The sequence below is a fragment of the Eulemur rufifrons genome, chromosome 4 (assembly GCF_041146395.1).
Source record: "Eulemur rufifrons isolate Redbay chromosome 4, OSU_ERuf_1, whole genome shotgun sequence".
NCBI classification, from domain to species: Eukaryota; Metazoa; Chordata; class Mammalia; order Primates; family Lemuridae; genus Eulemur; species Eulemur rufifrons.
The window spans coordinates 78190815-78207297 of NC_090986.1; the positions used below are offsets into that span (position 1 = coordinate 78190815).

At 42.0% G+C, this 16483-nt stretch overlaps 1 protein-coding gene across 1 annotated transcript in view; it reads right to left on the reverse strand.

Annotated features, from left to right (window-relative positions):
* The window catches only part of MIPEP (mitochondrial intermediate peptidase), a 114784-nt gene that overhangs the window by 9580 nt on the left and 88721 nt on the right, over positions 1-16483 (reverse strand). The window contains exon 18 of the mRNA XM_069467420.1: positions 13072-13145. Coding sequence (XP_069323521.1) covers positions 13072-13145 — 74 coding nt within the window. The remainder of the gene's footprint in view (positions 1-13071; positions 13146-16483) is intronic.

Here is a 16483-nt window from a genome sequence, read left to right on the forward strand (position 1 = left end):
GACCTCAGACCAGTCACGTAACTTCCTAAGCCTGGTTTCTGCTAGAGCCAATCTGAGTAAACGTAAAATGTTAGAGTTTAGCATAATGTTTGAAGTCCACAAAATTGGCATAAGGTCATCTACTTTGCTAGATTGTTACAAGGATTAAATACGATAGAGCATTTAGCACACAGAAATGCTCAGTAACTGGCAATAATAACAATCAGACCCAGAGGTTTATAAAAACCTACTTCCCAGTTCAAGAGTTGAAGGCTGAGGTTGCCTATTATTTCTGCACAGGTTGAATTTCAAAACATCGGTCTATGGTTAAGTATTCAGGACACTATCATAAAACTCACAATCATGAGCTAAAAGCTAATTATCCAGCTCATGAATCACTGCTCAGTTTACTTTTTTCTTCTTTTGCCATCTGCTTTTTTTTATTAGATAACTGTTTATCTACAAAGGGAACAAAAAGATGTAACTAAAATCAATCCATTTTTCTACCTGCTAGGAGCTGTGACAGAAGGGTTGTCACTGGGATGACGGAGAAGCTGGGAAGTTGGGCAGTGGTGACGGCTGCACAGCACTGTGGGTGCGAGACACTGCGAATGCCTCGGAACTGCAACTTACAAATACGCAAAATGGCAAACTGTACGGTACATATGGTATTTACCACAATTTTAAAAAAGAAGAGATGAAAAGTACTACGACAGAGCCTCTGCTTTGCCCAGGTGTGCCGCTGTCCGTGCTACTCTGTCCTCGGTCGCTAAACAAACACAACAAGCACTTGGATGTGGCTGCACATGGGAGCGAGTGAGCAGGCGCTCGGAGTATTCCCAGAACCACCACCAATTCTAGAATCCATAGTAATAGTTCATGGCTATATTTGCTGCTGAAATAATTATATGTGCCAAACTCAGCTTAGACTGATTCAGAGTCACAGCTACAAAGGCTGGCCTGGCAGTTTGAAGAATCTTGAGTGAATTTTATGAGATCAGAATCCTCATTCCAGATCTGTCTCTCCCAAGCCTAGGGCAATTGTAGCACTCACCTTCTCCCCTTTGAAGTGCTTCTCTGCTACAAGGCTGTGGTTACCCACACCCTTTTCTAAAGGTGGATTCCCACTATCTACAATCGGTTCTTGGTAAAATCAGACTATGGGTCAGACAGCGAAATTCCTCTGTTCCTTTGAACTGGAAAAGACTCTATTGCTGCCTAGGCTGGGTTAGTATCTGTCGCGTTCACCTATGAGGCTATATCTCTGTGGAATTACTGAAGGGACTGAAGTGGAGCCTGTGAACTTGTGCTAGACAGAAGTTTCCAGCAAGGACAGCCCCACATATTTGCTCTATTTACGCACTAGTTTATTTTAATTTCATTGTCAGATTTATAATCCCATTTACAATTACATTTATGGGGTACAAAACATTTTGCCTTTTGAAGCTCAATGTCTTCCTTAAACAAACACACCCACACATTAAACATGCACACACCCTCTTAAAAAATCAGTGCATTTACAAAAGGGAGGCCTTGGCCTTGAGAATGCAGGTGCTCTCTTCTAGCTCTTTCTTCCAAAAAGCTCTCAGCTATTTCAGAGGCTACGCTGGGTAAATATCTGAACAAGCCAAAGATTAGGGATTCTATTTACTTGGCTATTATTCCGGGCTGCCATTTACCTCTATTATTGAAACTATGTCGTAATCCTAGAGCCACTAAATTCTAACTCTGATTCCAGGACATGCCTTCCTCGTTTATTCCTGTTACGCTGTGGAAGAAAGGAAGGTTTCTGCCAATGAATGTATTTTAAAGTTCCAAAATTTGCTCTGCATTCATGCGTTCATGCATTCACATTCAACAAATCTTGTTTTGCTATAAAATCATCTTACGGTATGTGAGGCAATGGATACTTTACCAATTCTAGTCAGCATATGCCACCTTTCAGATTTGTCCTCATGGCATCTTACCCTGAGAACTCAACAATATCTTCCTTGAGTATCAGCGGTATTCCTGACAAGGCAATTCAGTTGCCAAAAATTGTAAAAGAGCAAGGGGAAAAGTACAGTGGAATGAATATGCATGTACGTATTTCCAAAGCAAAATCTTCCTGGTATAACCTGAAAAAGAAGTTTGAGGAATTACCAGCTCACACGGGGTGAGTCAGAGTGCCTACATCTGAATCCCAGTCCCACCACTTGTTCCTGTGTGACCTCAGGCATGTGGTAACTTACCCCCGCCCCCACTTAGAGAATTAAATGAGATTATACATGCAATGTGCATAGCACTTGGCACATTGAAAACTCTCAACAAATGCTTTTAGCTGTAGTTACTGTTATTGTCTCATTATTGTTGTTATTGCTACTAGTGTAACTCTATACTGGATATTAACTGGTAAAACTAATTTCTGCTACTTTTGTATTTCTAGAGTTGAATGGACAGGAGAGAGTTACAGTATAAGTATTACTTGCCTTTGGAAAATCAGTATACAAGGCTACTGGGCATTTTAATAAAATCCCTATCCTAACGTGAAATGCATGTACATGAAAAGGAAGACAAAAATAAGTCTAGTGCTGAATTTCCAATTATTTTGAATGTACGACTTAGGATTTTAAGCATTTTTTTAAAGCTCAGTTTTGTTTAAACTGCTCGAAGGGAAAATATAAGTGGAGGCTGGCCTTTCTCCTGACTCTATAGCTTAATCAAACCAAACACACATTTAGTACTGTAATGTCCTACCTGACACACTCTAACTTATGTGATGGGTTAGAAAAAGAACTCGATAATGCTGTTCAAATATTTGCAGCGTGCAAACTCTGAGATTAAACAGGGATTATTCTATAAAAAACTTTAATGTAAAGATGAACTATTAAATATAAAAGAAAATCAGGCTTAGGTATGATAATTCATTAATCTAATTTTGTTATTAATAGTTACTTAATAGTCAAAAGAAAAAAGTTTCTTTTAGAGATAGTTGAATAGATTCAAATAAACAGAAGATATCTTGTAAATGATCTTTCAGGAAATGATCCAGTTAAACCAAGAGAAATGTTCCTGTCCCTATGTACTCTGGCAACATTTCAAACGAGAGCTGGCTAGCAAATGTCAATTTCAATTCTTCAACTAAAATCTCCTGCATATCTCTATGGTTATTACTATTGTTCACCCTCTTATTAGTGTATCTTTTAAATGTGAATCCGTCAGTGTATCTCCAACATCAGCCCTGCCTAGGTACCCAGGACCCCTCATTTCCTCAGCCCTTGCAGCTCAGTGCTTCAGGTGTCAAGCAGGAAAACTAAGAATCTAGACCCAGAGCTTGGGGGAAATCACATCTGCTTTTCTGACCTGTTTTTAGCCCACTGCCGACAGCACACATTTGTAACCACATGTTCAAACGCCATCTGTAATGACCATCTTTGAAGAACATTTTATGATGTTTCCATTAAGTAATCAAAGCACTGAAAGAATATTATCTGCATTCCTTTTAGAAGGTAGCATATGTTGAAAATGGAATAGTTATATATTCTTTGGAATGAGTCTACCATAAGATATTGACTTGGGGAAAAATAAAAGCTCCCAGACCTCAAATAAAGTCACACTCTGGACACATTATCTCAAATGGCTACACAAATGCAAAAGAGACCCATCAAATGTACACAGCAAGTAGTATACTCTGTGGCCCTGGGTAGAGTGCAGTGGCATCATCATAGTTCAATGCAACCTCAAACTCCTGGGCCCAAGAGATCCTCCTGCCTCACCCTCCTCACTAGTGGGGACAAGTGTGCAACACCGCACCTGGCTAATTTTTTCTATTTTTGGTAGAGATAGGGTCTTGCTTTTGCTCAGGCTGGTCTTGAACTCCTGACCTCAAGTGATCCTCCTGCCTCAGCCTCCCAGAGTGGTAGGAATATAGGCGTGAGCCACTGTACCTGGCCCATATGTAATATTATTCTTATTTATTTTTGTGTTCCCTAAATGCCTGGTTAGCAGTCAGTACTCAGTAAATGTATGCTAAGCTTAAATGAATTACTATCATTGACAATTAACACAAGACTATTTTCATTCTCTCAGAGTACTCACTGGCCACTAACCTAAGGACCTGGAAGCAATACATTTTAAGAGAAGAGTATCTGGACAGCTGTTTCAGCCTTCGGCTATGGTGGTGATGGGGCTAAAAGCAAGTACTTCCTGAGGCCAACACACACACACACACACACACACACACACACACACACGGTCCCTGGGTGGAGGATGAGACATCAAAAGAAGGTGTTAGAGGCCAAAGGCTTCAAGGACAACTTGAGGCAAAGGCTGCTGAGTGGGTGTGGTGGGGAGGAGGCTGACCAGGTGGCAGGGGCAGGTCAGAGGCAGCGCCGACATGCAGACATTGGAGCAGGCTTGATGACAGGAGGAGGAAGAGTGGGATGGCAGGAAGGGGAAAGGCCACACTAAACAAGGGTGTACAGAGCACCTTTGCTATGCACAGAGATTTTCTTTTACATTAAAGAACTTTGTAGAAATATTTATGTAATAAAAACATTTCCAGAACCAGGCAAATGAAAACCTGTTCCCATTCTGATAATCACAACTTTTTTTATGGCACAAGAAACATTTGATCTTGCATTTGACATCCATGCGCTCACTCAGGTAACAAATATTGATTGAATGCCTGTGTGCCCAGCTCTGCAACCAGGACTGTGGATACAGCTGTGAACACGGCAGTCAGTTTCCGTCCCCTCGAAGAGCTTAGACTTTATTGAGGGGCAGAGACCATGAACCAACAAATGAAATGTTGAAATTATGTCAGGAAGTAAACATGTGCTATGAACAGAGAGCAAAGCAGATCAAGGGGGCAGAGTGACAGGGGAGGCCGCTCTCACTACAGGGGAAATGAGGAGACTCTATATTCCTAAACTTCTGAGCAACCCATCAGAATTCATCAGAAGGATTTATTAATACTTCCAACAGCATAGTTTTGCTTGGCATGCTGGTAGTTTTAAATCATCTTATCTTTTAACATTTAATACATCTGCATGAGGGGATTTCCTCCTAAGTCACTCACGAATGTAAAATACTCCCTGGGGTGGGCACTTGGCCCAAGCCAAGGCCCAAGTCCTTTGAGACATTCTGGAATTTATTTGTGTGGAGCCTCCATGCCCAGGGGGCACAGGTGCTGGCTAAGTCAGGCAGAATCTGTCATGTGTTAATGCTTATCTCTCCCTTGAAAATCTCACTTGACTGAAAAAATGAAAAGCAAAGAGACATTCTAAAAAACAGACTCAGGAGTAAGCGTGCAAAGGCAGCGTGCACTTACTGCTCGCATACAGTGCTGGGCAAGCCAGCTGTGCCACCCGGCGCCAATATTTAGGGATTACTCACATTGCATGATTAAATGTTAACTGCATGTTTTAAAACTGAAAGTAATAACTACCACTAATTTCCAGTGCTATAAAACAATGTAAAATGCCTTTTCTGTTTAAGTAACTTTGTATATGCTTGACAATAGGGAAAATCAGTCAAGCTGGTGTTGAACAATGACTGTTTATTTAGCTTTCTTACTTTAAATGTCAGCTGCATTTCTGCTGACAGACAGGGCTTATTGCTCCTTGATTGCCATCATGTTTGTACCGTGCAAAAACACCAGCAGTAAAGCCCCACGCTCAGCACATTTGGGCTATTAGATTAGTAATCAGGTTATTAAAAAACAATAAAAGCATCAACACTTGTTACCTAAGATGCCGTCAACAAGACATTAAACTTTCAAAGTGGACAAAATATTTTGGGTCAATTTGCATAAATGTGTCATTCTGTCAATTAGAGTGTCTAAAATTGAAATGAGCTTCTTTGTGAAGAGGCGAGTTTCCCACCCTCAGAACCATGTGGGCAGAGGGGCTTCCAATAGCCCGTTCTCTGCAGGGTCGCTGCAGTCACTCAGGAATTGAAGCCCTTGGCCCGAGAGCTTCCTGGGCTGATTTCTCCACGGTGGCTGCATCGTGTCAGGCAGCGGGCCTTACTCATGCGTCTCAATTCCTGTCCTGTTCTTTCTCATACAGCTGCTGCCACAACCACATGACCATCTCCCAGCAGCTATGGCGAGGGGAGACTGGGATCATGCTTGACACCCTGCTCACTCATTCCTGCGCCAAATCAATCCCAAGAGTCGTCGATTTCGAGTCATAAATCTTTCTTTACTCAGTCAACTTCTTTTCATCCGACTGCCCGCTCTTGTGGTCCCGGCCACCCTCACCTTTCACCAGGTTACTGCCATCAGCAAGGGGCCTTCTCGGATCAAACCTTACCCCTGCCCCCTCCTAATCCATCTGTCCCCACAGCCCGCGGATAATGTAAAACATCAATTTGATCTTGTCACTACTTGCCTGAAGAATACCGTCAAATGGCTTCTCTGGTCCTCAGGATAAATGCTAACGAGTTTTCACAGCATTTACAGTGAGCTGCGACCTGATGCCTCGTTCTGTGCCCGGTGCCCCTGCACCCCGCCCCTGGCTGCCAGGGAGCAGGAAACGCGGCAACAGAGTCACGGGGTGGGCCGAGTCATTACCGAAAATCTTCCCAAGGAGGTTTTTTGTTGTTAAGTAAACTTTTAATTTTAGGATAGTTGTATATGTACTGAAACGCTGTGATAGCACAGAGAGTTCCCGTATTTGCCACACTCAGCCAGTTCCATTATTAGTATCTTACATTGCTGTGGCACAATTGTTGCAAGTAATGAACCAATATTGATAGAATAGTCACTAAAGATATACTTTACTCGGACTGCCTTCGTCTTTACCTAATGTACTTTTTCTGTTCCAGTATCTCATCCAGGAGACCACGCTACACGTAGCTGTCATGTCTCCTGAGGCCTCTAGGCTGGGATAGTTTCTCAGACTTTCCTTGTTTCCGATGAGCTTGACAGTGTTGAGGAACACCGATCGGGTGTTTTGTAGAATGTCCTCGCTTTGGTCTGTCTGTGTTTTCCTCATCATGAGACGGAGCTATGGGTTTCGGGGAGGAAGACCACAGAGGTGAAGGGGTTTCGGGGAGGAAGACCACAGAGGTGAAGGGGTTTCGGGGAGGAAGACCACAGAGGTGAAGGGCCCTTCTCATCGCATCGTATCAAGGGTACGTACTACCCACGTGACTTATCACTGCTGAGGTTGACCCCGATCTCCCGGCGGAGGGAGCGTTTGTCAGGTTTCTCCCCTGTAAGTGACTCCTCCGTTCCCCTTTCCATACTGTGCCCTGTGGAAGGAAGTCGCTCCACTCTGCACAGCCCACGCTGGAGGGGTGGGGAGCTATGCGCCACTTGCTTGAGGGGGGAGCATCTATGTACATTATTTGAAATTCTTCTCCATGAGAGATTTGTTTATTCTATTCTACTCCATTCATGTATTTACTTAATCATTTACATTAGCATGGACTCATGGATACATATCTCATCCTTTGTATTATATTCCAAAAGCAAGTTATTCATTTGATAGTTCAAACTGTCCCAACTTTGGCCACTGAAAGCTTTTAGTGGGCTCCTGACTCCCTGTGACGTACACGCCCATCACTGTGTATATTTCTGGGCACAAACTTTCTGGCACTATAAGATGCTCTGGCTCCTCTTGTATTTGCCTTGCTCCAGCCCTAGAATCAGCTATTCCTCCAAGGAGCCCTGATTCCTTTTATCCTGGAGAATGGTGTAAACCCAACCTCTGGGCCTGGGTATGCCCAATGTTACTGGAACCAAGAAAGTTTTCAAAGAAAAGAGTAGATATCTTTATATATTATTTGTATTCATCTTCTTGGGGTATAGGAGTGACCCTTTGGAATATAAACCATAATTCTCTGGTTTGCTTCTTGAATGACAATAATATTTAATAAGCTAGACGAGATGATACAAGATAATTATGGCAAAAGTGAATGCGTGTTGGAGATTATAAAGTTCTGCAGAAATGTACAGTATTATGATTTTAATCAGCTTAAGGTAAGGCCCTGTGGGCTTCCAGACTCTGGTTCTGTGAGTCAGTCTGGCAACATGGAAAAACAAAGTAAAAAGAGTTTCAATATGCTGAGAATTGACTCATTTATCTACTATTTCTTTTCATCATATCTGATGTTTGGTCCTTTTGAAAAACTCCATCAAGTTATTATTTTGTATCCCTACTTGCAGATTGCTTTGAGCCAGAGAGACATAAAAATAAAGCTAAGAGTTTCTGTCTGGAAAAGAGCATAGAAATAAGGTTGTTTGATATTTACAAAGAATCTCCTGGAATGCTAAGACCTTGGGCTTTAACCTTTCCCTTCCCCTACAAAATTCTTTGTGGAAGGGTTGAAGGGCCAGAGCACAGGAACGCTGTGACCGGAGGCAGAAACTCGAAACCTAACTGGGCGTCACGCTTGCTCGGTGGTGGGGAGGATCTTGCATCAGGGTCGCCATGGCTAAAAACGGTTACAAACTAAGTGGATAGCTTTGCCAAAAAGTCTAAAGGAGCTCGTAGGAAAACAGATTAAGGAAGACTTTATCGTTGACCAGTGGCTGTCAGACAGTAGGTTGTGACATTAACAAAAAAAAAAAAAAAGACTTAGAGATCATACAGGAACCATCAGGGCCCGAGGCTCCCTGGCTTACATCTCCCACCTGCTAAAGGCCAGGTCAGTTTCAAGTCAGAATTTAAGGATCACCCGAGAAAGATGTGCAGCACGGAACGAGTATGAACCTTGACTGAGTTTCATTATTTAAGAAAATGAGTACAATATGACCTATCTAACAGGGTAAAATGAAGTAGCACAGCAGAAAGCACCTGGCATGTGACAATTTTTCAACGTATTAGTTTTTTTTTCCTGGTTATTGAAAGATAAGTAAAATCTGAATCTAAGAACTCAACAAGGGCCATTTATTGAAGAATTTTAGGTGAAATAAAACACACAAAGGTGAGTGTGGTGGCTCATGCCTGTAATTCCAGCACTTTGGGAGGCTGAAGCAGGAGGATCGTTTGAGGCCAGGGCAACATAGTAAGACCCCGTCTCTACAAAAAACAAAAACATTAGCCAGGTGTGGTGGTGCACACCTGTAGTCCCAGCTACTCGAGGCTGAGGCAGGAGGATCACTTGAGCCCAGCAGTTCCAGGCTGCAGTGAGCTGTGATCCCAACTGCACTCCAGCCTGGGTGAAAGAGTGAGATCCTGTCTCAAAAAAACAAACAAGAAAAACCCCCAAGACCAAACGAAGACAAAATAGTTTACAGAGAAAGATATAAACCTGCACGAGTAATTTATCTGCTATTTACAAATTGCTGAAATAATATAGTTTCTATCCCTAATACTCATACAACTCCGATCTTCTATTTGTTGTAGTAAGAAACAATTCTCCTTCCTAGTGGGAGCACAATATTATTTCCTTGCTACTTACAAACCTCACAGAATGTTTATCTTTTTAGAAAACTACACATTTTCTGAAATGATTGCAATGGAAACTGAATTTTGGATTAAGCACATTCAAAAAAAATTCTAGCATATATTTTATAAAATGGTAAAATGAAGGAAAATGCCATATCATTATGGTTTATTTTAAGCAAAAACTCTAAGTTCTCTTATTACTCAGAAATGTGATACTTCACATAAGCCGAAACCATTGTGGGGTATGGAATGAACAGCAGAAAATCTTAACATTGACAACCAAATACAGAGTTAAACCTCCCTCCAGACTTCTTGGCAATTAAGAAAGTTGGTTTCAGTCAGGTATTGCACCATTGTACTGAGTGGGAGATTGGGGGACTGAATACTGTTCTTATAATATACTCGGTTATATAAGCTATGAATGTATTTAAACACAGATAAGGCCGTATTGCTGGTCCCTAATGCCCTTCCGACTGCTGTGCTCGAAAGTGCGCACCGCCCCCTTCAGAGATGAACTGAAAAACGGAGGAACTGATTAGAAAGAAGTGTTTTGAAGTCAGATCACATTTTACCTCCTCTAGGGACATGAGGCGACTTTCTCAAGTAATTTACAGATAGTAAGCAGCAAAGCCTGTAACTGCAAATCCATTTCTATTTTACCACGTGACTGCTTTTCTTCTCTGAGGAAGGAAATACTGTTTTAACTACTATTATGTTATCTTCAAATGGCATTTTGAGTGTTGACAAGAAAAAAACATAGACTCTTTAAGAAAAGCCCCTGCTGCGGCAGCTTGGATGCTTCCTGTGCGGATCTCTCTGTGTAGAGTTAAGTAAAGAAAACCTGCTGAGTAAACACCTTGCAGCCAAGAGTCAGAGAGCCGAGATACATGGTTGCCTAGCAGCAGCCTTAACTGATGAATGCAGAGCAAACAACAGGGATGAAAGCAAGTGGAGGAACTGTGTGTTCTCCAGGACTTCCTCTGGACGGGCTTGTGGCCACAAACGAGGCTCATCTGTCGGTGGGGGCTAGAAACTGCCCAGGGACTCAGAGCTGATGGGCAGAGCCAGGTTCCCAAGGGATGACTCATTCTGAAGAAGAGAAGCAATCTAAAAGTTCATCTGGGTAGTATTCATTAGTCAAAGATCACAAGCATTTTCTGTTTGACGTCTCTGAATGTGTATCATTCAAAGAGCGTGAGTACAATACAAAGACTTGCTGACCCTTCGAAATGGCCTGGAGTTCGTCTGAAACTAGTCTAAGGAGGTAAATAAAGTTGTGATTTGGTCAGGGAGGGAGGTAATTTGAAGGTAGGTACTCTATCTCTTTGTCTTTTGCTACTTAATTAATTGCTACATTTACCCAGTAAGTAGTTAAATAAAATATATAAAGCACCCATAAAAAGTTACATTTTCCCAGAAGAATAACAGCAACTAGATCATGTATGCTTTTATATCGCAAATCTCAATAATTTCACCCATCACTCACATCGATACCCCAGCTAAGGCCATGAGGCATCATCTAAGACATGCTGTTTTGGGGTGCAGGCTGGCTGCCTACAAGAAAATGAGAAGCCACTACTGGTCTTGTGTTACAAATCCAACCCTGTAAAGCGACAGCAGGCATAACCTGCACAGCCCCCTTTCAAATTTGATGTACAACATATCATGTGAATTAATGAGATCTGACAGAAGAGCATTAAGAAAAGTATTACAACTTAAAAGCAGAATAGTTCTATTGTTGGTATTAACTGGAATCTAAATACTTTTATCTCTGGTTTGAACCGTGAGTGTTTTTCTCTCATGAGTGTGTGAATTTTAGTGCAGAAAATATTAAGTTTCTTAACACAAAAATGTTTTGGATAAAGAACAGAATTTTTAGAGAGGTTGTTGCAACATTCTCAGAAGTAGAACAGAAAAATACACCAGCCAAAAGATAAACATTGGAAAGGTTTTACATTTTTTTCTTTTGATGAAATCATATGTAGGCTAATATTTATATGCAGACAGCATTTAAAGCCTGGTCTCAAAAAGGATCAGCTACCAGGAGCCTCTACCTAACGGAAAGCGCCCACACGAGAAAGCAGTTGGGGAGCACCTCTCCCGTCTCAGCTCACGGCTGGCTGCTCAGCACTACAAACTACCAGCTAAAAGTACGCCATTTAAACCTCCAGTTGCCTCCTATGATGTGCCAATTAATTTCACTTTTGCCAGGATCCATCACAGACTCTTAACTAGATGTGCTGATTCACAGTCTGCACTGCTGAAGAGCTTGGTGTCTGCTGCAGAAGTCCCAGGTTCGAATCCTGCCCCTTCTACTCACTACCTGATGACAAGGACAGGAGCTGGACCTGTGTCCTCACCTACAAAATGGGGATCATGATAACTCCTATCTCACAGGGTTACTAAGAAGATTAAATTAACCAATACATGAAAATTACTTAAAGCAGTTCCCGGATGTGGCAAAGTGCAATAAGGGCCAGTAAGGATCAACCAGAACGCTGGGGTGGCATCAGCACACACTCTGTATCCCAGGAGACGACGCTGAGGCATGATCCACTAATGGCCACGTAAAACCACAGGATCCCTGGGCTGGCTGATTTGTTTTATAAACCTGCCACAGCTTTGCGTAGATAACGCCTGGATGAACACACCCCTGGAAAAGCTGATCGGATGAATGCAAGCTCCGAAAGAGTGGGACTGTTGTCCACACATCTTTCACTACTTTACCTCTGACACAATCCTGCCTAGCACATAATTAGCACTCAACAAATATCTGTTGAATAAATGAATGGCTGAAGGCAAAGATCTGAAATTATGCTAAAGTGGGCTATAGGCATTACATTCAATAGTTTTAGGCAAGGAAGCATTTAATTCAGACCCATTTCTATCTGGGTCCAATCAATTACTGCAAGGAAAACAATACTTCCCTAATATGGAGAGCTATTTCCTAAATGCAATTTTTCAGGCTCCACTGAAAATATTATTGTCAATATACAGACAGTATCCAATAATAGTCACATCTTCCTAGAAGTATTTGTGAGAACATTTTATGAAAAATCATGATGGTCACTTCCATTTACAATTAAATTAACAGTAAAAATACTCAAAAAAAATTACTAAAAAATTACATAGGAAAACAAGCACTGTGATATCTCAAAAAGAAGATTTAATTAGGTTCTAATTTTTTCAGCAGGTAAAAAATCTAGTCTTGGTGCCTTGGAATTTCTATCAATAGAAAATGTGTAGCTAAGCTTTCAGAAGAAGAAATAAAGGAATAAGAAATAAATGAGTTTTTAGTCTAAAAAATACATTGTGATCTTTCAAAACCTAAAGGCAAGTTTTCTGAGAGTTTATAACAAATTTACAAATTTATAATCTACAAATTTAACAATTTTCTGTTAGGGAGTTACTAACATTTCAAAATTAAAACCTGAAATTTTATCCTGGTACCTGAATACACCACAGTGACTAAAAATTAATTTGTTATTTGGGACACAGTGAAATAGATGCTCAGAACAAAATGCATAGCTAAAGCATTTCTTTAAAGGAAAAAAACACACGGAGAAAATATGAAACAGCTTTCATTATAGATGGTGCAAAAACATAACTCAAACTGTTGATACCAAAATATATAACTCATAAAACCTTAAAAAAAAAAAAAAAAAAAAAAAGCAAGATCATAGAAAAGTTACCAATCCTGGTTTTGTTTTACCTTCAACCATGAGCATGGGCTCCTTGCCCCCACCGTGGGCCAGCATCTCCCTGCGATAGCGCTCCCCGGCGGCCCTGGGGAAGAGAGAACTCTGTTAGACTCCTGCGCACACAGCCTGCCTGGCTTCCATTCACTCTCGCCCCGAGTCTCTCAAAGGAAGCCACGCTGATGTCATCTTCATAAAAGCTGCCACCATTTTCTTGCTTCTAAAAATCTAATTCTGCTTTTTAAGTTACTCTAAAATATTAAGAAATTAAACCAGGTGTGATATAGTCACTGTAAAAGAATAACTATTTTCAGTGTTCTGTTTTGTTAGAAAGTGACCTCTCTTCGCAGAAAGGATTATTTAGTTTATGTATTATAGACTAAGTAAAATATTATATCTTTTTTTTTTTTTTGAGACAGAGTCTCACTCTGTTGCCCAGGCTAGAGTGAGTGCCGTGGCGTCAGCCTAGCTCACAGCAACCTCAAACTCCTGAGCTCAAGTGATCCTCCTGTCTCAGCCTCCCGAGTAGCTGGGACTACAGGCATGCACCACCATGCCCGGCTAATTTTTTCTATATATATTTTTAGCTGTCCATATAATTTCTTTCTATTTTTAGTAGAGATGGGGTCTCGCTCTTGCTCAGGCTGGTCTCGAACTCCTGAGCTCAAATGATCCGCCCACCTCGGCCTCCCAGAGTGCTAGGATTACAGGCGTGAGCCACCTCGCCCGGCCAAATATTATATCTTATTCTCCGTAATTTTTTAGGATTATTTTTAAGTGAAGTTTGAAATTATTTATGTCATTCTTTACTTTCAAAAAAGAATTTGAGGAGGCACCTAACAAAGAGAGAAAAATAACGCTCTAAAATAAGAGTGAAGGAAAGAGAGCTGGCAGGAGAAGGCTAATTACAGCAGAAGACCTTGGCTCAGGGGAGCTGAGGAACCAGAAAGCTCTCCTCAGCGTGCTGGTGGCGAAGGCAGAGGAGGGAACAGCTCATCTCCACCCTCGACCCTCAGTGTTCCTATGTGACACTGAGTTCTATAAGCAACACTGCCTATGATAACAGGTAAAGGCAGGATTTGAAGATTTTTTTATAGATATAAATTATCCAAATTAATGGCACCTGGAAATAAGCTCTTCAGGGCTACTCTTCTGTATTTTATGGAAAATGCAATTCCTTTAACACAAATGACTTACACATTATGATAAGCTGAGTAAATTTTGATATGGTTTTCATTCCACTAGCTCTGGAGCATCTTTATGTACGGGTAATTTTGTGAACATCGTCTCTAATCAGGCTTCTTGAGAGCATTATAGCATCGAAACCATCCTGACATCACGCACTAACCTGGGTCCCATTCTGAAGCCAGCGCTAAGGCCAGGCAGGAAACTTGGACAGAAGTGGAGCCTTCTCAGGGCAGGGGTGGCTGAGAGGGTCCCCTCCACATGGGATGTGGCACCTCTTCCTCCAAATCAGCCCCTCCTTGCAGGCCTCCAGCTCCGGGCTTACCTCAGCCCTGTGCTGCCTGGCTTCCTGATGTAGGTTCTGGCCCAGCTATTTTTTATAAGTAGGATCAAAAAGATCTTTTGATAGAAGTTAGAAATTCTCTAGTCCAGTAAGCATATTTACTAGCTTACTTATATGTGTCCATAAAGTATGGCAACTACGTGTCTAGGCAAGAAAGCACACACACACACACACACAAGATATAAATATTTGGAAATACGTGTATTTAACAGTATACTAGCTTTCTAGTAAAGTATAGCTCCTTCAAACAAGATGATATTTTGCCTATTTTATAGAAATCTCCAATAAAGAGTTGTGATCCCTAAACCTGATTTACTGTAGTCAAGTTTGGCTGCAGATCCTTTGAAAATAATACAATCTGAAAAGCAGACCAAATGTCTACAGCCTGCAAAGGGTGGAAGACAAAATAACATGTGGGTACCAAGCCATAAAACATTTAAAAACTCTATCACATCATCAAATTCAAGTTCAAAAGAATTTGAAACTGAATGTTATTATAACTGCTGAGAAAATCCAAATCTATGTCAAATTATATGAAAAGCTGAGGGCGTATGGAGGAGGAGGGAGGGAAAAGAAACTAGGAGCTGGGAGACTTAGACTACAGTCTTAGCCAGTTTGTTAATTGTGAAGCCTTGAACAAATTATTAATACTTATTTTCTCTGAGCCTCAGTTTCCTCTCATAAAAGGTACCTGTTCTGACGAGGTTGCTGTGAATGCCACATGAACACTCTTGAGCACTCCGAAAGTCTAAGATGCCATGTATTCTAAACCATGTGAAGGTGGTGAAGATAACAGTCATCAAACCGAATTCCATAAGAGGAATTTGGAGGTGTATTTGTGTGGTGAGGAGATGAAATGCTATAAACAATTATTATACCAGATCATAACTATAATTTGCTTTCAAAGAAAACACCTTCTAAGGAATCATAAGACCAAAACTTGACATCCGTGTGATTCCTATTGTTAGAGGGATTCCTGTTAGGAGGATCGGGAGGCCAAATCAGGGAGCAACAGAAGATCCCCTGCACCTCTCCACCCAACAAGAGATCCCTGCACTCTCCACCCAACAAGAGATCCCTGTACCTCTCCACCCAACATGAGTTCCCTGCACCTCTCCACCCAACAAGAGATCCCTGCACCTCTCCACCCAACAAGAGATCCCTGCACCTCTCCACCCAACAAGAGATCCCTGCACCTCTCCACCCAACAAGAGATCCCTGCACCTCTCCACCCAACAAGAGATCCCTGCACCTCTCCACCCAACAAGAGATCCCTGCACCTCTCCACCCAACAAGAGATCCCTGCACCTCTCCACCCAACATGAGTTCCCTGCAACTCTCCACCCAACATGAGATCCCTGCATCTTTCTACCCAGTGGAAGTCTAACTACTACATGGCTTTACCAAGAGAGCAGGGAGACTGTACCACCTATTCTGGGCCACCCTCCCACTCCTCCAGTTCCATGTCTTGCCTCCACTCTGGGGAAGGGCGAGGGCATCCTGCATCCATAACTGAAATTTACCTAGCCCAGCTTTCCTCTTAGAATCATTAAAGGCTCACCATAGTCACTGGCCAATCTGATGAAATATGCGCCTGGAAGAGGACCAGGGAGCCACCACACAAACATTTTAGCTAGCTTTCTACAGAAAAAGCTGGAAACACTGTTGTCTTAACCACGGATTATCCTGATGATGGAAACGTGGAGCCAGGCTGCTTGGGAAGGCCCATAAGAGGCGAGGCAGGAGGAAACAACGGAGGGAGGGGTCTGCAGCCACCTCAGTACCCAATCTGCAGCGAGTGGCCACAGTGAAGGGGAGCTGTGCCAGGGCAGTCGGGGGAGCACCTACTCTCCACACTGCCACTCGTTTCCACCGCGACGCCTCACTAGGGGAAAAAG